The following is a 24947-nucleotide window of genomic DNA, read 5'->3' as shown; positions in this document are numbered from 1 at the left end:
TTGTTTCGTTTTTATACCCGTTTGCAGTCTCTTTATCCTCTTTGTGCTCACAGTGCAGCGAATCATTCAAGAAAATGGGCAACTTAATATTCACACACGTGTAATTCTTACACATTTGTAAAAACAAACCTGCATATTCATCTGAATAACAGCATGTCTAAAAGTTTAAATTTGTAAATACTTAGAAATCCCAACAATTCACCCTCCAGAGGCTACACTATCATGCATTAAGTGATGAGAAATTGCTCATTCATTAGAGTAGCAGTGTATGTGTGACATGAATGTTGCAGAAACAATTGGCCCTGATTCTAGGCACGATTGGCTAATCGCCGATCACAGACTTAAGACAAAGATCAGCCGATTTAGATCGGTGCACTCCTATAATCTACTCCGCTGAAGCTCACCTCTGGCCCATTGTTTTATGTCCAAATTCAAGAAAGCAAAAAAGGGATTTGTTTTCTCTTGTGTAGAAACCGAGCGAGTTGTGCCTTTTTTTTTTTCTTTTTTTTTATTGTGGATGTGAACTTGGGTTAGACTCGAACTTTAGCAGAAGCTACGTTTTTCAGTGAATAAAGACTTACATTTCTGGCATGGATTTTATATGGCTTTGGAAGATTGGTAACATAAAGAATGAATTGTATTAACTACCTTTGTGGTGTTTTTTGTCTTTTCAAGCAAGATGTGGTCACTATGATGCATTGAAAAAAGCTGCATAACAATTCTTTAAAATCATCTTCTCTGTTCCACAGAAACAAATAAAAGCATATGAGTTGTAATGTCATGACAGTGAAAAAATAATTTTCAGAATTTTCATTTTTGGTTAAACTATTCCTTCTAAGTGACATTGCTCAGTTTATTCAGAATTTTTTTTTCTGCATATAGTTTTTTTTTTTTATTTTATTTTATTTATTTATTTTTTTTTTTAATAGCTCTTATTTTTTTTGTATCTTATTTTTACAGCTCAAGTGCATCTTCAGTCATTCATACGGGGAGGTGGTTTGTTTAACCACACCGGGGGAGGAAGCTCGCAGGAGATTCTTTTCTGACCTCATTCTGGTGCAGGCAGCAAAGGCGCCACCCCGCAGGAGAAAAACAGGTGAGTGTTTGCCACGTTTATGCACGTAGAAGTAGAGATTTTTCATGAGAGTTTGTAGAATATCTGTTTGTTTTTAAGTGTTTTAAGTGCACTTTTCATAGAAAGTCTTACGACTTCCCAGCATTTCTTACGGCTTTTTTTCTTATGTGGAATACAAAGATTTTAAAACATCTTGAAAAGAATGTCTTTTGCCATATAATAAAAGTGAATTCTGACTCAGGGCTGTCAAGATACATAAAGGACAAAAAGCCCATCATGAAGCCACAGTAAAAGCAGTTGATATACACCGATCAGCCACAACATTAAAGCCACCTGCCTAATATTATGTAAGTCCCCCTCGTGCCGCCAAAACAGCGCCAACCCGCATCTTAGAATAGCATTCTGAGATGATATTTTTCTCACCACAATTGTTCAGAGCAGTTATTCGAGTTACCGTAGACATTGTAAGTTCGAACCAGTCTGGCCATTCTCTGTTGACCTCTCTCATCAACAAGGCATTTCCATCCACAAAACTGCCGCTCACTGGATGTTTTTTGTTTTTGGCACCATTCTGAGTAAATTCTAGAGACTGTTGTGAGTGAAAATCCCAGAAGATCAGCAGTTACAGAAATACTCAAACCAGCCCACCTGGCACCAACAATCATCCATGAGATTATCTAATCAACCAATCGTGTGGCAACAGTGCAGTGCATAAAATCATGCAGATACTGATCAGGGGCTTCAGTTAATGTTCACATCAACATTATGTGATCTCCGTGATTTGGACAGTGGCATGATTGTTGGTGCCAGATGGGCTGGTTTGAGTATGTCTGTAACTGCTGATCTCCTGGGATTTTCACGCAATATTTGATCAACTCCAGTATACAGCCCACAAATCAAAGATGGCGATTACATCAATTGCACCAAACCTCATTGGTTCTTTTGCGTTGCGTTACCAAACCTCATGATGTCATGACACGAGAACCAATCAGGTTTGAAGTGATCACAATATTTGATGTGAAATGCTGTACATAGGAGTTGATCAATATTGAACAAAGTTGCTTGTATTGTTACAGATGACTTGGACTTCCTTTTTTAGGGTTGGTGTTCCCGGCTTTACTCGGTACAAGGGACAACACAGGTGTGAAATTTTATACCGGGTAAAAGGGAGAAACATTATGAATGGAACTTCCAATATCAATACAATAGAACAACCTTAAATTAAGAATAGTTGCCTAATGAAGAGTTTGCGACCCCTGATAAATGAACCTAAATAACTCATTGAAAGCCAGATGTTCTTTACCAGCGTATCAAATTACACAGTCAGCAAAGTACGCACACTGACAGAAGACCTTTAACTGCAGGTAGCGAATATAATGTGCATGGTGGGTAACTGTAAGACGTCTTGGATTCGGAATGACACAAGAAATGCTGTTAGACACTAGGGGTGTAACGGTTTGAATTTCTCATGATTCAGTTTGTATAATGGTTTAAGGGTTACGGTTTCGGTACGGTTCAGTATTTGCTTTGTTAAAAAAAAATAATAATAATATTACTGCCTTATCCAAAGAATAATCTATTCAACAGGTTTACCCTTAAATAACAGTCATTGTTTTGCAACAGTAACCATAGTTTAACCATGGCATTTGTAGTAAAATCATAGTAACCACAATATAAACATGGTTACTGTCATGGTTACAATATATAGTAAAATCATGGTTACTGTATAGACACAACAGTATTAGTGTTATAAAACCATGATTAATTGTATCAAAACCAAAAAATTTCTGCTCCGAAAACCATGGTGACAGCAGTCTTGGTTACTACAATATTACTATAGTAAAACCATGTTTAATTTTTGTCAGGGTCCTTAACTAAAAAACAAAACATTTTCTCTAATTACTAAATCAACATTTTAACTTAATAGCTGCATTAATACGCTACATTCATCAACATAAAGTGCACTTCAGACTCATCTCAATATATTCAATATTCGGAAGCTGTACTTCACTATAAAAGGAATAACCTTGCTATTAGAATGCACATGAGAAGGGATGTTGTGATAATGCTGCTTGAGTATTTTAATCATACATGGAAATCCCACATGAACACCTGAAGCGCTTTAGTTATTGTTTCATGTCTGTACGAATTAGCACTGAGTGACTGCTTAAAAATGGAAGGGATTGTGTGCAGTTTCGGCTCACCTGCGGCTCTTTCCCTGGGTGATGTCGGCATAAATTATTAATCATGTATCAATGTATTACTATAATAGCATCTTAATGCCATTAATCAAAGTGTATTATTGACGCTTGTGATAGATTACAGCCGTGCAAGGAAACAGGAAGAACTTGCGTGCGCATTTGAAATAAACCCTCACGCGCATTATTGACATATATTACCAGTATACAGCACTCGTGTCGAGCGATGTCTGCAATCAGTGCCTGTTTTGTAAACATCTTTTGACCATCGCTGTTGTAATTGACTGCAAAAAGAAAATGTTCCCAGAAAGGAGAAAAGCATGGGGCTTCTCTATCAGCGTTTCGTTTTCAACTTCTCACAATGCTTGTAGTACAGTGATGTGAATCACAGTGAGATCTGTGAATAAATCATAAAATACGAACCATGATTTATATTTCAGTGATTATTATCATCATTATAATTGTTATGTTTACATTTATAATTGTTTTTAGATCTTAATTTTTATTTGTGTGACAATAAATGGAATGGTGGTTATGTTTTTTTTTTTTTTTTTTGCCACTTTGATATTTTTATTGCTTTTTTGTTTAGAAATGTCTTTGGTTTAAGTTTTTCATTTTTAAAATAAATTAATATAATTTTCAATGCAAAATCACTAAAGCAAGTGTATTCACCGATACCGATGTAACTGGATATTTATGATATTTTTTTTTAGTAAATATATCATGAACACATTTCTTGCACATCACCCAGCCCACTCATTCAAAGTCATTACTCTTGCAAAGCAGCTAAACTAAGTCCTAGGATGAAAGGTAATAAAACACCAATGTTAAACCTGCAACAACCCACAATAAGTGATGTGTTTGTCCGGACAATAAAATACCCGACCGGTAGCCCATGATGGAGAGAATGCACGGATGAAGTAGGTTCGTTGCCAAAGAGATGTTGCCCTTCACAGCTGTTGAAAAGTCATCTTTCAAAAAGTTGAACAACACACATTTTAATTGCACTTGAATTTTTGTGAAAATAAATAAAAAATTAAGTTCAAAGTTTGAAATTAAGCTGCCTTGCATTATTGTGTAGGCTATTGTTTAACGAAAATTATCCCATACTAGTTCCGCTTAGCGTCCAACCGGTGGTAATACTGGTGTTAGTCGGTTTGAACGGGAACACCGCACCGGTGTGAAAAATTATGATATTGTGGCAAGTCAACTTTTACTGTAGTTTTTATGGTGTTTATTGATTCTTTTTGGAGCTTGACAGCCTGGAGTCACTATTTACTTTTATTATATGCCAAAAAGTCTTGTGAAGATTTTGGACTGTTTTTCCTATTTATTCCATTAATGAAAAAAAAAATCATATGAGTTTTGAACAACATTAGGGTAAGTAAATTTTCATTTTAGGGTGAACTATTCCTTTAAAGCAACTTTAAAGGAATGTTCTGGGTTCAATACAAGTTTAGCTCAATTGACAGCATTTGTGGGATAATGTTTATTTATTTATTTATTTATTTTTCTCCCAATTTGGAATGCCCAATTCCCAATGCACTTTAAATCCTCGTGGTCGCATAGTGATTCGCCTCAGTCCGGTGGTGGAGGACGAATCCCAGTTGCCTCCGTGTCTGAGACAGTCACCCCGCGCATCTTATCACGTGGCTTATTGAGCACGTTGCCACGGAGACATAGCGCGTGTGGAGGCTTCACGCCATCCACCACGGCAACCACGCTCAATTCACCATGCGCCCCACCGAGAACAAACCACATTATAGCAATCACGAGGAGATTACCCCATGTGACTCTACCCTCCCTAGCAACCGGGCCAATTTGGTTGCTTAGGAGACCTGGCTGGAGTCACTCAGCACGCCCTGGGATTCGAACTAGCGAACTCCAGGGGTGGTAGGGATAATGTTTATTTATCTCAAAAATTCATTTCAGCTCCCTGGTTTATTAAAAAACAAATAGCTGTCACAGTAAGCACTTAAAATGGATGTGAATGGGGCCGATCCATAAACATTGAAAAACACATGGTTTTAAAATGAACAAACATTAAAAAGACGTAAAAATTAAAAAAGTGTTAACATGATTTTAGTGTGATAAAATCGCTTACTAACCATACCTGTGTAAAGTTATATCCAATGTTACATTATTTCAATGAACAAGTAATGCTGGCAAACCCTGGAAGCAATTTTTATCAATTTTTTAACATTTATGGGCTGACCCTCTTCCATTTAAAGAAACTTACAGTAACCATGATTTTTTGTTTTTCTTTAATATAGGAGGCACGAATCACAATTATTTTCTATGGTAATCAACATTATGCTACAAAAGCTGACGATTGAGCTTATATTAATTTGCAATGAACCTGGAACTTTTCTTTAAGTAACTTAAAAAAATGTCTACTACAATAACTGCTACTGCCATCATTTAAATTTTTTAAACATTGAATTATTGCAATTACAACCACCTATTATTAGCTACTGCTGTTATTAGAATTACCCCTGCGACTGCATAAATTGGGCATCCTGGGTGTCCCTGATGTTTCTCCTCTGAATATCTTCTCCTTGTGGTCGATTGCCATGCTCATCCATTCCCTCACAGCTGGAGCCATTATAGCATAGAATGGCTTTCAAGTGCAAATGCAAGCATCATAGCCCATTGATGCAGAGCAGAGGTCCTCGCGGGGGTCGGCCGCGGGTGTCACTGAATAAAACACAAGCCCCACTTTGTCGGAAGCACAGCCTCTGTGGTGGGGAAAAACGGGCTCTATCAAACGCTGGGCCGTAGCCATTAGCTATAATTATGCATACAGTTAGCATGACTGTTCGCGAGTTGCAGCCACAAAGCAAATTTCTGAGGCCTGCAAGTGCCAGGCACTCTGCCGTCTGCCCGGATCTTTGGGCTAACGCAAGGTGCTTGGCAGTCCTGTCAGCAGTATTTTCTTACGAGGCAATTGCACATTAGCACTCCTCGCTTGCTGTATTTGTTCATTTCTTCCAGTCTGTTTTTGAATTGTTTGAATTACTTAGGTGACTGGTTGTTGTTTGAGCTCTTCAAAAATCAATAATACACTTTACGGGCCATGCTGTGTTGGGAAGCGCTTCTTGACTGCAATCGTATAATGTAGAGCGTTTGTAATTCCTCAAGTTGCTCTGGCACTGTTTTGGTATTATCTCACTCTGTGTTGTTTTAGACTTGTTCGCTTGGCGTTAAGGGTTATAAATTCCATATGTTTTTAAACAAAATGCAGAAACCATGGAAGTGCTAATATGGAATTTATTTTCAGATAGCATCAACCTGTAATCACCAGCTTGTTGTGGCCAATACTGAAACAGATGATTGATAATTTTACTTGTTGTTTTTTTAACTCATTCAGCTCTAGCAGCTACCTAATTAGCTACAAAAACTAACGCTCACTTAACAAAATAGGTGTCATCTAAAAGCCTCATTATGTACACATTGGCGAATTGACCATTGATAACATCCAACATTATTGGTTTCTCTGAAACATTATGATGTCATGACACAAGAACATTTATGCATTTTTATTATTAATGATTTGAGAGTGAAAAACGACTTCAGTTTTGTTCTTTATTCATCGCACAAAGTAATCGTACGGCTTCAAAAGTCCTGGAATAGTGCATGAGTTGTATCAAGTAATCAAAAACTCACTAAAAACAAAACAATAATAATAATAATAATAATAAAAAAATTTTTTATGCCATTTAAAAGCTTAGAAACTGGAGTTTACAATACATATAGGCCAGTGATTCCCAGAGGGTTTACATACAGGGGTGTACTCGAAAAGAATTAGATTGAGCATTAAAACAAAATCTGACCTACAATGACTTATATAATAATAATAGGGATTAGGGCTGGGAAAAAAGATATACAGTATTTCCCGATTAATTGCAATATTCATTTAAACGATCTCATTATACAGTAACTATTCTTAAAATCCCAAGATCGATCTGTGAATATGTGAAGTTCAGCACCAAGATCATTTCACTGCGTTTTGAGAGTGATAGTTAGATTTGACTCGTTCTGTCTAATGTGTGTTTAAAGATCATTGCAATCCAATTGTCATTTCATTATCTCTCTTTTAAAATCCTTCTGGTTTTTTACAGTCAGATGTTGATCAAAACAACAAAAAAAGAAACAGTTAATTATAATAAAAGAAGCCGTGCGACTTCACCTTCTTTAAAGTGCGTGCACTCTCAAAACAAAACGCTGAAGAGCCGGCAGTCTTAAAGAGACTGTACAGTTTTAGAACTTATCAATGCAAATTGTTTTTAATTGTACAAATTATGCATGTAAACAATAAACATGTTGCCAATGGAAAATAAAATAGTTTGTACCAATTTAAAAGGTTCCCTGTATAATTAACAGCATTAGTCTGTTCTAATTGAGAGTTTCTCAGCTTATATTGCCTGGTTTTGAATTTGTTGTTGATGAATAAATATCATAACCGACAAATCTATTTATTTATTTATTTATTTTTTTTTTTATTTTGTACATTAGAGACATTATAATATTAATGAAAGCATTAAATGCTTTTTAGCGTTTGGGACACATCTTTGGTTTTGTGTCGATGAAGGGGAGCCTTATTAATGGTGCTGGGTGGTATTTGTGGCCAAAACATTTTTTTTAGGAAACACTGATATTTAACTGCTTTTTAAATTGCTGACAAATCAGCCAACATGGATGGAACATCATACTAAAATTCTCTGACAGAGTTTCCTGCACTGCTCTGCTGCTGGTTGCTTGTTCTTGTAATGAATTGTTCAACAGGAGTCCTAATCAGTTTGAATCCTTTAAATGACTCGCTCATTGAATCGGTCAGAGTGGTTCTTGACTAACTTCTTAAAAGTAAAAAAAAATAAAATAAATTCCTTTAGGAACTGGAGTCATTTAGGGAATGGTTCACCCAAAAAAATAAATATTGTTATCCTTTACTCATCCTCATTTCATTTCAAACCCATATGGCTTTCTTTGCTTCACTGAACACAAAACCTTTGGTCAGTTATCGTGCTTGACAGCCCCTGGTCACTATATGCTTTCATTGTACGGATAAGAGCAACATGAACATTCTACTGATTTTCATCGTTTGTGTTCCATTGACCAAAGTAATTCAAACCAGGTTTGAAATGACATAGGGGTAAGTAAATTATTGCAATTTTTTAAAAATATAGTTTTTGGGCTGAACTGTTCCTTTAAGTGGAATTAAAAACAAGAATCATTAAATTCCTTATGATTGCCACCCCTAGTTAAAGGAATAGTTCACACCAAAATGAAGTCTCTGTCATGATTTACTCTAACCCTCATGTTCCAAACCTGTATTTTTTTTACATTTTTATTAAGAACACAAAAGCAGGGGGCCTGGGTAGCTCAGCAAGTAAAGACACTGACTACCACCCCAAGAGTCACGAGTTCGAATCCAGGGTGTGCTGAGTGACTCCAGCCAGGTCTCCTAAGCAACCAAATTGGCCCGGTTGCAAGGGAGGGTAGAGTTACATGAGGTAACCTCCTCGTGGTTGCTATAATGTGGTTCTCGCTCTCGGTGGGGCATGTGGTGAGTTGTGCGTGGATGCCGCGGAGAATAGCGTGAAGCCTCCACACGCGCTATGTCTCCGCGGTAACGCGCTCAACAAGCCACATGATAAGATGCGCGGATTGACGGTCTCAGACGCGGAGGCAACTGAGATTCATCCTCCACCACCTGGATAGAGGCGAGTCAGTACGCCACCACGGGGACTTAAAAGCACATTGGGAATTGGGCATTCCAAATTGGGGAGAAAAGGGGAGAAAGAAAAAAAAAAAAAGACATTTACAAACAGGCACTGTTTGCAGACATTGCTCCACACGAGTGCTGTATACTGGTAATATATGTCAATAATGCACATGAGGGTTTATTTAAAACACGCACACAGATGTTTTAATGAGTATCAAGGGCCATCTTTGCAATTCAAAGGCAGTGGATAATGCCTCACTTAAAAGCTTAAAAAAGGACCCAAAAGTATCATAAAAGTTAAAAGTAGTCCATGCTCGTGCATCAAAGTCTTTTGGTGAGAAAAATAGTATATAATAACATTTTAGTGATTTATTTTTCAGTGAAAATCTTTGACTCTGTACAAACTTTTCTCGTGCTCATGAATGCTCAACGGACCTCAAGATTCTCATTACATTATGACAGAATTTTCATTTTTGAGTGAACTGTTACTTTAAGCTGTGCTGAGGGGGATATTCACTGTATTTGTGTTTTCAGTGTGCAATCTGGAGGTGCTGCCCCTCGCTGAGGACCCCAGCCCTCGACAGCTCTTTCCAGAGGAGCAGAGGCGACTGGTTGAGCAGGAGGACAACACCTTGCGTGAGCTCCGCCTCTTTCTCAGGGACGTCACAAAGCGGCTTGCCACTGACAAGCGCTTCCTCATCTTCAGCAAGCCCGTAGATATTGAAGAGGTACTGTTAATGTGTGATTCTGTACAATAGTTCTTCAGTATTTGGTTCTAATTAGGAGCTCTTATGGTTTATTTGCAACCCCCAGACCAAACTAATCTAATGATTGTCATTATACGACAGCTTGTGGGCAGGATCGTTACCTGCATCAGTAAATTTGAGAAGGCGATTAAAAAAAATCATCAATCAAAAAGGCAAACGAGGAGGACAATTTGTCCTCCACTCAGCATTTTGAGTCTATTATAGGGTGAAGCTCTTCAAGGCTGTAATTTTGAAAAATTGCAGTCTATACATTTTTTTAAATAAATAACATTTTGCAGAAAATTGTCATAAAATAATGTCTTATAAAAACTTCATCAAGCAGATTTCCCTCAAATACTCATTCCTGTAATGCAAAAAAAATATATTTAAATGTTATTTAAATTAAGTTTTTATACATCTTTGTAGTCCTGCCTTAAATTTGTTGATTTTATTAAATATTTATATTACAATAATGAGAATCAAATGATAATCTAAAAAAAGCAAGTTGTTAAGTTTTTTTTATACATTTTGGTAGTTCATTTAATTTATGCTGATTTTAATGAAAATGTGAAGTAATCCGAATCTAATGAGAATAAAAAAAAACAAATACCCTCAAGTTAAATGTCAGGATGCATAACATTAATAAAAATGTCTTTTTGGTTTTTTATTTTAAGAAAATGTGCTTAATTGTCAAAATAATGTTTAATAATTTTCCTGAGAGTCACCATGCTGTTTATTATGCTTGTGTTTTAGGTGTCGGACTACCTTGAGGTTATCAAGCAACCTATGGATCTGTCCACCATCATGATGAAGATCGACACTCACAAGTACACAGTCGCCAAGAATTTTCTAGCGGACATTGACCTCATATGCAGCAACGCGTTAGAATACAATCCAGACAAGGACCCGGGAGGTAAATAAAGCAGTAAGCCATTAAAGGCTGTGTGTTACAGTGATTTTGCCACGAGAAGGGGTGTTCTTAGTCATGGTGCAAAACAATGCTTAAAACCCCCTTAACCGAAGTTAAATCACACCACTCTCATAAAACGTTGACCGCAATATAATACGACAGTGTTCAGTAAATAATTACATTTACTAATGATACATTTGGAATAAACTACTTTTTGTTTTAAATTACTTAAAAAATGCTACCAGCCAAAAAAAAATAAAAAAAGAACTTATCAGCCATACTCCACACTTGAATCGTGGAGGACACTAAGTCAGTGATTAATAGGACAGAGCTTGTCAGCTCTTCACTATAAGTTATGAGAATTTGAAGACAGTAAATTCAGCTAGATATTAACCCATTGACCTTTTTCCCATTCAAAAGTCTTGGAAAACCATTTTCTCTGATCTCTCTACAGAGAAAAATGGCACTATAATGAGCAGTCTCCATAAAACTCATTCATCGGTTTAATGGATTTCTTGCTATTCTCTGGCCATATGGTTGGTCAATTGGTACACTTCTGCAGTGCAGAAATCATGTCATATTTTATTAGTATTTATGCAATTATAGGCAATAATATTGCTTGTAATTGTGTACAGTGTTGAGTGCTGCTGCTGAATCTACTGGGCCATGGCAAAATAATTTATATTTTACCCAGATTGTGAGCCTGCAGTCTGAATTGAATGAAATTTAAAGATGGTGTATTGTGAAATAATGCCAAAACAACACATCTTTCTGTTGTGCTGTTTATTGTATTGCTGGCTGCATTCAAAACCAATGATGAAAAAATTACTCTTATGAGTTGGTTCTTGTAAAAAAATCGCTCAAATTATGGATTTGAATCAGTCTGACAAATTTTTCTCTGAACTCTCTGAATCAGTCAGATCGGTGACTAAAACACCTGACTCACTTACTGAACCGCAAGTCACTACTTTCAGTCATTTCTAAATCAAAATAAAAAAAACTCTAAGGTTTGTGAAACTTAAGTATAATTTTTGCCTGGGTGGTTAATTGAACTTTAAACTCTTAATTTAATTTAATTAAACTTTAATTGAACATTGAACTATACATAATTTTAGTAATCTTATAATGTACTTTGGTAATTAAATCAATTACAAAGCAGTCCATTAAAGCAGTGCCTGAAATAATGAGATTTTGTTGAAAAGTTTAGGTAAGTTGATCATATTCAAAATGTTTTTTGCTCAATGAGCACGTTGTGCCATTACAAAAAGAGCTTTCAAAGTAAGCCTCCCACTGGGTTTTTCCACCAAAGCGTTGACTGAATGTGAAATATTTATTTGGTCTCTTTACTACTTTTTAGACCATTCAGTTCCACCCCTAGAGCATGACAAGCACCCCTTCACAAACTTACTCAACTGAGGCAATAAACCCTTTCTGATGCAAAGACGAAACCTGTATCAAACCAAATAGGAATGAATGCATTATTAAAACGATCAAGAACATGTCTACAGTAAAACCTGTGCAAACACATGTGATTACCAGCGCCGGGAAACATAGCTGCATGGGAAATTCTTACAAATACCAGTTAAACCAGAACCGCGTCATTGATTGCAAACAAAGCGAGGTGAGAAGTCGTATATTATGCTTCGATTTCTGATCAAGTCTGCCAGCTGGGTACTTTCAAACAAAACCATTTTTTAAGAACTCCCAGTAGTCTGTATTAATTGGTCAACCAGTGAATGTTGTAGCCAAATGCTACCGGAGACTATGAATAAATCATAGCACCCCATTTGCTGGGAGAACGTGGGACATTTGTTTAAACGCAGCATCCACAGAGGAGCCACTGAAGGAACTAGACAAAACGCAATTAGCTACTTTAATAAGGAAACCGAAAGAGGCTTCTGGTCCATTTAGACCAGGGGAATATGGGATTTTGGAGCTGTCAAAATTCAATTTGTTAAGCATTACTTTCCCAACTGAAGCATGAACATTATTCTTAAGATCTAAGGTGTCCTTTTCTCTTTTGTATAAGCAGAGGCTGAGTTCAGTATGGCGTACTACCCATACTACTCTTACTGCTGCTGCCATATCAGTCAATGGCAGAAATAGTAGGAGTAGTATGGTAGTATGCCATCCTGAACTCAGACAGATTTGATTTGTTTATTCACTTGTGCTGCTGTGTTTGTTATTGGTGACACATCTGTCCCTGCAGTACAGTGCATGGTATATTACAGTAAGAATACCAGATTTTATTCAAGAAAAAGTCTCAAAGATCCAGAATTCCAGGAAAATTTAAATCTCAATTCACAAAATTCTGCTATGCATTAAGATCAAGTACAATGCTGGTTGTGGGGAAGAACATAGTTGTTTAGTAAGATAGTATGGCAATATTGGGAAATATTACTGCATCATTAGGAGAATTGTGTCTTGATTCTTTAGACTCATGATTTTCATTTGCATGTTGTAAATTGCAAGAATTAACATTAAGGTAAAGGATCCATATCATAAAAGGTACATTTTCCCCTCTCTCTGATCCATAGGAGTAAACAGACTTTCTCTTTGCTTTTTTTTTTTTTTTTGCTTTTTCTTCTTTTTGCTGCTACTACACGTCCTCTATATTAAAAATGGCTGGTCAAGCGTTAATGAATTTGGAAAGATTTGAATTGAGGATGACGTTTTCAGTTCTGAAGCTTACAGTATGTTTACTTAACAAATATTATGAATTTCATGATTAACACTTTAAAATAAGGTTGTATTTGTTAACATTTGTTAGCTACATATGTTAAGATGAATAACAATGAAAAATATTTTCAAAGCATTTCTTAATCTTGATTAAAGGTGCACTAAGTAATTTGTTTCCCCATTAAAAGAGAATGTTTTACTTCTAAAGAAATTAATTGTAATTTTGAAGCATATGTATAAAATCATGACCACTCACATGAAGACTCCAGTCACATCAGTAACCTTATAAAAGCTGTTTTATTCTACATGGGTGGGGCGTCCTCATGTGGGCTGCCATTTTAGAATCACATGACCAGCTGAATACTACTCAATCTCAGTAACTGTCTTGTTATTGGACACTTTAACTCTTGGATTAAATTAATCATGGCTGATTATGAATAGTGAATTTCTACAGTGGCATCTGAAACTGATAACCATTGATTTTGAATGATGCTGAATCCAGGCCACTAGGTGTCACTGTAATTCCAAGATAACACGGTCACTGAGGGAAACTTGAATGATAATTAATATATTTACTAATACATTTTTATTGTGTAGAAGTTGTGTATGTTAACACAATATAATGTAATATGAACTAAAATGAACAGTTGTGCTATTATCAATTAACATTAACCAAGATTAATATATATATATATATATATATATATATATATATATATATATATATATATTTATTTATATTTTTTTTATTTTTTTGTTCATGATACCTACAGTGTATTAACTAATGTCATCAAATAGAACCTTATTGTAAAGTGTTATTTCTTTTATGTGACTCCTTTAAAATTCATTACTAAACTTTAAGATTCATGCATTTAAAATACATTTCATACATAAAAACTACAGTTTCTGCCTCACATCTCACATAATTTTACTACAACTAAAAATAAATAAACTTTTGTACTGTAGCTGATGGGGTTGTGGGCTGAATTTGTCCAAAAATTACTGAACATACTTCCACCATAAATTCCACCAAAAAAATTACATTGGCTGGAAACCTTTGGCCTACATAGTAACCCATAAATATTGCATAGTAACTGTCATTTAGAAGGTATCCATTTATTCATTTTAACTATTTTAATTTATTTTTTCTTTATTGATTGATTCTACCTTGTTTTTGCCAGTTAAAGTACAAATACTAAATTGGAAGGAACTAATAGTAGTCTAGCATTTCATATAATATGGAAAGTATGCAAATTGGAATGCAGACCCAAAAACCTCTTTAAGATGGATCAGGTGTGTTTAAGTTGGAATAGAATTCTTTATAAAGATAGATCCAGAAATGTGCTGGATTGAGCACCCTTGATTTAATTTGTCTCAGGTCCATTTGATCATTTGTCGATTTTGGCACCAGCAGTCTTTTCAGATCTTTGAGGAGTGCTTTGAAAGTCAAAATAAAGTGCTTACACTCCCTCCCTCTCAGCCTTCCATTATATCCTTGACTAAAGTAAAGAGCAGTCTCTCAGCTGTCTTCACTCGCTGTAGATGGCTTAATTAGGCCCGTCTTCCAATTAAGAGCTGAACTTTGCCAGATCCTGACCTCCAGCTAGTCCTGGAGTAATGAGGAGCTGCCCAGTAAAAACACTGGCTCTTTACTCCCTACATGTTTAAAACCTGCTTGATTTAATGATAGTGCTATGAAAGGAGGATAGAATACAAACAGTATTGCATTTTCTACCTCAGGCAATTCACTGTTCCCTCCCTAACTTTGAGAAAACACAGAAATCCCTGTTGTGACAACACTGTTTCTGTAAACAAAACTGCTTCGATTGAGTTCCCATGCAACGCTTAAGTCTCAGAATTATTTTTCAGACTCTCCAAAAAGGAGATGCTTAAGGATTTCGGTTGAATTCCAATTGATTATGATGTAAGATTATGTAAGTGCCTGTGAGGTTCAGAAGTGAGCTGATGTTGATTTAAACTACACTGATTTCTACAGTGTTGAAAAGCAGTTTAGGTCTGGTTTTAAGGATTGATGCAAATTTATGCCTTGTTTGCACAAACAGCAATATTATTGCTGGAAGGGGCACCAAGTGGCTATATTGTTGGGATGATGGCTATACATTATTGGTAGGCTGCACAGTTGGTCATAGCTTTGAAAAATCTAACAATGCATAATAATAACTGTTTCAAACAAGTTGCCTAAACTGTTCCACTGTCCTCCATGGTTCAAATTAAGGATGGAGGAAAGTTTTGGGGGCGTCACAGCATCAAGTCACTGCTCATTTGCATAAAGTTGAACTTTTTACACCTTTGTTGGATCGTTTGCCATGCCCACATCACATTGCCAATTGAGCACAACAGTGCCCACCCATTTTTTTTTCCTGCTGCCATAGTTCTGGAAGTATTTTTCCCATTATTTTTATTTTTTTCATAGGGATTTTATAAAATCCTCCATAAAAGTGTTCCGAGGTGAATCACAACATTACAAACTTTGATTTGAAGTGAAAAAGTAATTGGAAATCAAACAAAAAGATAAAGGTTGTAGACTGGGTACTTAATGTCTCTAATGAGGGTATGAACTACAATCCCATTAACCGTAATCAAATTCCATATAAACTATGGAAAAATATTAAACTTTTGATTTTAAGTTGATTATAAGTATGTAAACAATATGTTTATAAACAGTACATCTTTTGCAAAATGTTGAGATAGTGAAATGTTTAGTAGTGTAGGGAGACTCTATTGCGTCATTTACAGTGCTTTATTGGAGTGGTCGGTCGCTGCTGAGCTGTTTTGACGTGATTTTGTTTGCTGCGATTCTCTTGTTGGTGGACGTTTTTCTTATTGGTGGACCAAATTCTGCTATTAAACATGATTTCAAAAATAAAATAATTAAATATCTTGGACAGAAGGCTTCAACAGATTAACAACCATTGTTTAACAACAACAGCGCTCACGTTAAAAATGTATTACCCTGAGGAAAAATTGCACTCTGTTGCTGTTAATTATATAGTCAGAAATCGCCAACTGTCATAGAATATCAGTGATTTAGGTTGCTGAAAATAGGTAGCTGCTTGTATGAACGCCCCTGTAGATGTTTATGATTTCATGAAAAACTAGGCCAGTGGTACATTGAAACATACCTGTCATGATTAGCTACGTATTTGACTGCTTGAATGTCGATTATCAGAAACATTACTTGAAAAAAATTACATTAGTTTTTTTAGGAACACTAAACCTAAAAATGTCATTATCAAACTTACCTGTTTCTTTGTGTTTCTTTGCAGATAAAATCATCCGCCACAGGGCCTGCAGCCTGAAGGACACGGCGCATGCCATGATTGCCTCCGAGCTGGACCCCGAGTTTGACCGCATGTGCGAGGAGATCAACGAGTCCCGCAGGAAGAGAGGTGATGAAACACTTCAGACTGTCTTTAGTCCAGTTTTTCTTTGAGCTAGGCTAATCCCAGTTTGCATACTTCTACTTATTATGAAAAGTATGCACTGCTCTGGTGGAAAACTGTGAACAAGTATGAAGTCAAACAGTACGCCAGTATTGGTACATTATGAACGTTACACTTTCATAGCCCTTTTCTGACATTACACTCAAAACTCTTTACATAGTGTATAGGGGATTCTCCTCAACCAACACCAGTGTGCAGCATCCACTTGGATGATGCGACGGCAGCCATAGTGCACCAGTATGCTCACCACACACCAGCTATTGGTGGAGAGGAGAGAGGGGAGTGATAGAGCCAATTAATGGATGGGGATTATTAGGAGGCCATGATTGATAAGGGCCAATGGAGAGGGAATTTGGCCAGGACACCGGGGTTACACCCCTACTCTTTACGTGAAGTGTCCTGGGATTTTTTTATGACCACAGAGAGTCAGGACCTCGGCTTAACGTCTCATTCGAAGGATGGTGCCTTTTTTGCAATAAAGTGTCCCCATCACTATGCTGGGGTGTTAGGACCCACACAGACCGCAGGGTGAGCACCCCCTGCTGGCCTCCCTAATACATCTTCCAGCAGCAATTTCAGTGGGCAACCAGTCTAGAGCTACAGGGTGACCTGACCTGACATTACCACTACTAAGGTAAAAAGCCGCTGTCATTGAGTTGCTTTTATAAAACGGCATATAATAATATGATAAAGGACTTCAATGTACAATAAATAGTTACATTTAATATTAATAATGATCAGAATAAACAATTAGTCCACAGAGTAATATAGTTCATAAGCAGATTTTAGAATCAGAACTATCTGTTTTATAACAATCCTATCTTGTGTAATGCAAGGGGTTTGGGGCAATATTTGCCAAAATGATACGCCATCCAGGCATCTTTGCTGTGCTATTTTGAACATATGATGTTGAATGCACTAATACAAATATTGCATAGTATATAGGAAGGATTGTATGCAAATTGGGACCCAGCCCTAGATTTTGGCATGCTCGCCATCACGTTGATAAACAGCCATCAAGACTAACATTTGTCTTGGACGCTCAGTCTTAATACCCACATAATATTCCACTCATTCTCCACTTTTAAGAGACAGAGAGAAAATAAAAACTTTGAAAAAAAAATTAGTGTAGTTCACATTAAAGGTGGCAGTGCGAGGCCCCTGCGAATCACTTGCAGCACCTTTAATGATATCTCAAATTATATACACCAATCAGCCACAACATTAAAACCACCTGCATAATATTGTTTAGGTCCCCCTCATGCTGCCAAAACAGTGCCAACCCGCATCTCAGAATAGCATTCAGAGATGCTGTTCTTCTAACCACAATTGTACAGAGCGGTTATCTGAGTTAATGTAGACTTTGTCAGTTCGAACCAGTCTGGCCATTCTCTGTTGACCTCTCTCATCAACAAGGTGTTTCCATCCACAGAACTGCCCCTCACTGAATGTTTTTTGTTTTTGGCACCATTCAGAGTAAATTCTAGAGTCTGTTGTGCATGACAATCCCAGGAGTTCAGCAGTTACAGAAATACTCAAACCAGCCCATCTGGCACCAACAATCATGCCACGGTCTAAATCACGGAGATCACATTTTTTCCCCATTCTGATGGTTGATGTGAACATTAACTGAAGCTCCTGACCCGTATCTGCTTGATTTTATGCACTGCACTGCTGCCACATGATTGGCTGATTAGATAATCATATGGATGATTGTTGGTGCCAGATGGGCTGGTTTGAGTATTTCTGTAACTGCTGATCTCCTGGGATTTTCACTCACAACAGTCTCTAGAATTTACTCCGAATGGTGCCAAAAACAAAAAACATCCATTGAGCGGCAGTTCTGTGGATGGAAATGTCTTGATGATGAGAGAGGTCAACAGAGAATGGCCAGACTGGTTCGAACTGACAAAGTCTACAGTAATTCAGATAACAGCTCTGTACAGTTGTGGTGAGAAGAATATGGGTTGGCGCTGTTTGGCGGCACGAGGGGGACCTACACAATATTAGGCAGGTAGTTTTAAAGTTGTGGCTGATCGGTGTATAATTAAAGGAATATTCCGGGCTCAATACAAGTTAAGCTCAGTCGACAGCATTTGTAGCATAATATTGATTGCCACAAAAATGTATTTCGACTTGTCCCACCTTTTCTTTAAACAAAGCAAAAACCTGTGTTTAAATATTCACTGTTTCAAAAGTTTAGAGACAAAATGTCAACAATATGCATGTTAATATGGTTTTAGTGTAATAAAATCCCTAACTAAACTTTTCTGTAAAAAAGTATAGCCAATTTTACATCTTCGTTGCCATGACGCTGTAATGTCAACAAAGATTAAAATCCTAAAACGACTGTAAAGATCACTATTTAAACAACTAAAAAAAATACATGAATTTTAACTGAAGAATTAATGTAAGTGCTTTTATAAAATTATAAGATTCACATTTCTCTCTTTATCCCTCCAAAATTGGCCCCATTCACTTCCATTGCAAGTGCCTCACTGTTTTATTTTTAATTTATTTTCAAGACAAAGAGGTATGTCTAAATTAATTTTTGTGGTCAACATTATGTCACAAATGCTGTCGATTGAGCTCAACTTGTATTGAACCCAGAACATTCTTTTAAGTCTGTGGAATTTTTGTCCCGTTTTATCATGCAATAGGTGAAAAGTCTGGTTCCTTTACAAGGCACACGATTTGTGGCATCATTCATGAATGCAGCATAAATGATGTGGGATGAGTTAAGCACCAAGGTTTAAACAACATTAATAGTCACACTTGCCTTAGAAAACACCACTGTCTATCAAATGTGATCGGATCTTTTTTCAGTTCAGTCTGAGTTTCTGTAGTAATTTGTGTTCTTTGGCTCTCCCAGGGTCTCAGACCACACCGCAGCCGCCCGTCACTCCAAGCGCTGTGGCGACCGGGAAGCCTACAGGAGAAGAGGCAGGGTTAAGCAGTTCTCAGGGTGATGGAGTGGACAAGCACTGCAGCAGTGAGTACATGCACAATACAGCACCCAACAACAGAGACCAGCAAGGTCTGTGACAGCTCTTAGGTTAGACTTTTTCCAGGTGATCAAACAAGCTGTGCTTGGACTCAGTGTGCTGAAACAAGTTTAGCCACTTTGCCTTGCACAGTCAGACACTTTTGCTAACAGCTCTGCCTGTGAAAGTAGTATTCACAAGGGATGGCAGAGTTGTTAGACAGGTCAGCTGCTCTCTGGTAGTGCCATTAAATCAGTGAGTACCCCAGCATAGGACAAAAAAAAAAAAAAGGAGTCCACCTAATCTTGCATAGCTAGACTTGACTACGACATAAAGTCTGGTCTATATTGCATTTTTTATTTTTGGCCAATAATTGTACAATTAAATAGGACGAGACATTCTGACCGACATATGAAATGACAAATCTCAGGTAATTTTTTTATATGGTGTTTAGAGGTGGGTAAATCTGAACTCAAATTAATATCTCTTGAACAAAGCAGAATGTACAGGTGTGCTAAATGAGATCTTGCTACGAAGCGTCTCAAACAAAACTCAACATCTTTTAGAGATTCAGTGGCACGAACCTCACAAACTTTGAGAAATCCAGTGATTAATTGTTCCTCGGAAGCTCTGTTTATAGCAGCCGGGAATTTGTAAACACGCTAGCTCCCGAAACTTCTGTCATGGCGGACCAACATTTTGAAGAGAATTTTGCCGAACAAGTTAGTTTATTTGTTGCAACTTGCCTGAAAAATAGTCCATCTAGTTTAATGGCACCAACTTTTGACTTAACTCTACTGCCCCCTTTAGTACTTGGGTTTGTTACGGCCCTAGTAACTCAGTCAATGCTCTTGTCTGAGTTTGCGTACTTGCATAAAGTATGTTTCTGGCCTGAGAGAAAAGCATAATCGTTTGAATGCCATCTCAGTGAACTTTTCATTTGTTGCATTACCATTAGTGATGGGTCACCATGATCGACTAGCCACCCAATAGCCGACTAACCTATACGTGTGGTCGAGTAGTTTATCTAAATTTCATATTTTTATTTTTTTTCTTGCAGCAGTGTTTTAATTTGTTTGACGTTCTTTAGCTGTGAAATAGATTGCACTGTACATGTGTTTCAGAAAAGTTGCAACTTTAATCCCTTTTTTAGCACTGCCACTCCAACCATGCACATTGAGTTGGACATCTTTGTAGCTGCATCACACCTTATGATTTTTATTTTATTTTTTTTATTTTTTGAGTGTCCTGCAATAAATGGTGTGTGTTAAGACTTTTAAATGTGTCTCAAGAACTCTGCATTCTGTTCTATTCTTTTGGGCTCTGTTTAGATGTTTTTTAAATGCCCTGAAATAACTAGGGCTGTCGATTTAATGCCATAATTTGGTGTGATTAATTGTATAAAAAATAACGCGTTAAAAAATTCACGCAATTAATTACAGTTGAAGTCAGAAGTTTACATATACTTTGGTTGAAGTCAATGAAACTAATTTTTTAACCACTCCACAGATTTAATATTAGCAAACTATAGTTTTGACAAGTCGTTTAGGACATCTACTTTGTGCATGATACAAGTAATTTTTCCAACAGCTGTTTATAGACAGATTGTTTCACTTTTAATTGACTATATCACAACTCCAGTGGGTCAGAAGTTTACATACACTAGGTGAACTGTGCCTTTAAGCAGCTTGAAAAAATTCCAGAAAATGATGTCAAGCCTGTAGATAATTAGCCAGTTAGCTTCTGATAGGAGGTGTACTGAATTGGAGGTATACCTGTGGATTTATTTTAAGACCTACCTTCAAACTCAGTGCCTCTTTGCTTGACATCATGGGAAAATCAAAATAAATCAGCCATGACCTCAGAAAAAAACTAATTCTGGTCTGGTTCATCCTTGGGAGCAATTTCCAAATGCCTGAAGTTACCACGTTCATCTGTACAAACAATAGTACGCAAGTATAAATGCCATGGGACCACGCAGCCATTATACCACTCAGGAAATGTCTCCTAGAGATGAACGTAGTTTGGTGCGAAAAGTGCAAATCAATCCCAGAACAACAGCAAAGGACCTTGTGAAGATGCTGGAGGAAACAGGTAGACAAGGATCTATATCCACAGTAAAACGAGTCCTATATCGACATAACCTGAAAGGCTGCTCAGCAAGGAAGAAGCCAATGCTCCAAAACTGCCATAAAAAAGCCAGACTACAGTTTGCAAGTGCACATGAGGACAAAGATCTTACTTTTTGGGGACATTTTCTCTGGTCTGATGAAACAAAATGTAAACTTTTTGGCCACAATGACCATCGTTATGTTTGGAGGAAAAAGGGTGAGGCTTGCAAGCCAAAGAACACCATCCCAACTGTGAAGCATAGGGGTGGCAGCATCATGTTGTGGGGCGCTTTGCTGCAAGAGGGACTGGTGCACTTCACAAAATAGATAGCATCATGAGGAAGGAAAATTATGTGGATATATTGAAGCAACACCTCAAGACATCAGCTATGAAGTTAAAGCTCGGTAGCAAATGGGTCTTCCAAATGGACATTGACCCCAAGCATACCTCCAAAGTTGTGGCAAAATGGCTTAAGGACATCAATGTCAAGGTATTGGAGTGGCCATCACAAAGCCCTGACCTCAGTCCGATAGAAAATTTGTGGGCAGAACTGAAAAAGCGTGTGCGAGCAAGGAGGCCTACAAACCTGACTCAGTTACACCAGTTCTGTCTGGAGGAATGGGCCAAAATTCCAGCAACTTACTGTGAGAAGCTTGTGGAAGGCTACCCAAAATGTTTGACCCCATGTTAAACAATTTAAAGGCAATGCAACCAAATATTAACAAATTGTATGTAAACTTATGACCCACTGGGAATGTGATGAAAGAAATAAAAGCTGAAATAAATCATTCTATCTACTATTATTCTGACATTTCACATTCTTAAAATAGTGATCCTAACTGACCTAAGACAAGGAAAATTTTCTACGATTAAATGTCAGGAATTGTGAAAAATTTAGTTTAAATGTATTTGGCTAAGGTGTATGTAAACTTCTGACTTCAACTGTATGTCCCCGGACCATAATAAGGAATAGTCCTTCCATCGGAGCAATTCAAGCTTGAAGTACCACCTGTTTTCAGCGGGGGGCAGTAAGCGAAACTCCAGCTATATAGACAATGCACAGATGTACAAACAACAAACCACACTCAGGCTTGCTTGACACTAAATTAAAAAAATATGGAAATAAACCTTATTTTGATAAAATAAACTTTTATTTTGAATAATTTTATAAATGATTTACTTGTCTGCCATAATAATGTAATGCATTTTAATTATTTGAATCATTAAATTTATAATGTATGTCACATATACATATTTATAATTATTTAAATATAGCTCTAATTGTTTAATCATTTTATATTAAATTATTATAAATGTATAAAAAGAAATGCTTCCGAATGGGTGATAAGGTAAAACCAAAAGAAGCCTAATTATGCAGGGCTTCCTTAGGATTGTTTCATGCAGTCCTCCAACTAGCTTATTTTGAAAATAATCATAATTTTGCATATCCCTTATGACTCGTTTTGTATCTTTTATAAGGGAAAAATATTCCCCTTTTCTGAGTACTTTCGATGTATTGCATAACCACAGAGTTTAAAAGGACATTGTACAAGAATATCCCATCAGTGGAGTGCACTGTAGTCCCAGTGCTATTGATTTGCGCTGAGAGTGAATCAGCCAGATTTGACGCAGGTGTTGCGACCATAACACTGCAGTAATTCCCAGAATAGAGCTTTGGTGAGCATCAGAGCAGTGCACTCTGTTTGCACTGCCTCCCTGTTGCCCCTGTAACAGCCACAGCATCCAAGGCAGCGCTCTCCTGTGGCCACCCAGCAGATGGAGCTGGATGCTGGGAAGAATCAGAGGCCATGGGGGTCATAAAGTAGCATTGGCACCTACTCTGTATTAAAGTAGGGCTGCACAATTAATCAGAAACAAAAGAAAGAAAAAAAAATCGATAAGTTGCGGCTCCTGTTGCATCAAAATGTTATTTTTACCACTTCACTTTGCAGCAGTTGAACATTGTAACCAATCACAGACATGTCCTTTGTGCACATGAATGCAATGGCGAATCAGAGGTTTAAATTAGCCTACAGATCTATCAGTAAGTTTGAAGCAGTCAAACTGTGTAGTATAAATAAATGGAAGAATCGTAATAGTATTGTATCACGACCCAGAAATCACAATAAAACCGTATAGTGATACCATCCATACTCTGCAATGAGACAACAGGCAAATCTGTGCAGAATCTGCAATTGTGTTCCATCATATTCTTCTTCCATCTCGACTTTTAACTTTGCCCAAAAAGAGATTGGTCTGGAAGAGTGGCTTGTTTAAACTGATCACGTTGCCAGATTGAGCTGCAATGACGTGAATTGCGAAGAGCCGGCATTACCACCCTTGGCAAGCCAAGCAAGTTTATTCTTGCAGCTTTGCCAACATGGACTCATTACATTGAGGATAAGTCGTCAGATGGCAGCCATGGGATGCTTCCAGATGCACTTTTGGAGATTAATTAGCAACTATCTCAAACATGGTGGAGCTGAGAAACAGTTTGATTTGGTGCAAGTGTAATCTTCAACACACAGGTCAATTCATGGGTTCTGGATTGCATGTTTTTGGCTGTTAATATTCTTTACAGGGTTTCCACAGTCATGGGAAACTGGAAATATCTGGACATTTTTGTGATTTTCAAGCCTGGAAAAGTCATGGAAATTACTATTAAAGTCATTGACATTTCTGTAGTGAATATATATATATATATATATATATATATATATATATATATATATATATATATATATATATATATATATATATATATATATTTTTTTTTCTTCTAGTTACGCTCAGCTCTAAAATACTAGATCATCAGCTAGAATTTACTTGTGTTTTTTGTTTTGTTTTTAGTGCAATCTCTATAAAATGTTTAATGAAAAAGTCATAGAAACTCATTGGTCAAAAGGTCTTAGAACCCTGTCTTTAAGCCCTGACCTTAGACTGCTAACCATATAATTATGCATTGGTAGGATGGCAAAATAAATAGACTTATCAACAAGGAAGGAGAAAACGCTTCCCATGTCTTCTGTTGCAGACTTTAAAGGCTCTATTTTG

The 24947-nt window shown here is 36.9% G+C and overlaps 1 protein-coding gene across 5 annotated transcripts in view; it reads left to right on the top strand.

The window, feature by feature from the left end:
* The window catches only part of LOC127415638 (ATPase family AAA domain-containing protein 2B-like), a 142830-nt gene that overhangs the window by 51353 nt on the left and 66530 nt on the right, over positions 1 to 24947 (top strand). For all 5 annotated transcript variants that reach the window (XM_051654408.1, XM_051654407.1, XM_051654406.1 and 2 more), the window contains 5 exons: positions 961 to 1096; positions 9533 to 9726; positions 10498 to 10657; positions 16621 to 16743; positions 19670 to 19789. In XM_051654408.1, coding sequence (XP_051510368.1) covers positions 961 to 1096; positions 9533 to 9726; positions 10498 to 10657; positions 16621 to 16743; positions 19670 to 19789 — 733 coding nt within the window. The remainder of the gene's footprint in view (positions 1 to 960; positions 1097 to 9532; positions 9727 to 10497; positions 10658 to 16620; positions 16744 to 19669; positions 19790 to 24947) is intronic.

Source organism: Myxocyprinus asiaticus, chromosome 25, assembly GCF_019703515.2.
Source record: "Myxocyprinus asiaticus isolate MX2 ecotype Aquarium Trade chromosome 25, UBuf_Myxa_2, whole genome shotgun sequence".
In the NCBI taxonomy this organism is placed as follows: Eukaryota; Metazoa; Chordata; class Actinopteri; order Cypriniformes; family Catostomidae; genus Myxocyprinus; species Myxocyprinus asiaticus.
Note: the sequence above shows the minus strand (reverse complement) of the source record. Positions and strands in the feature narration are given on the sequence as shown.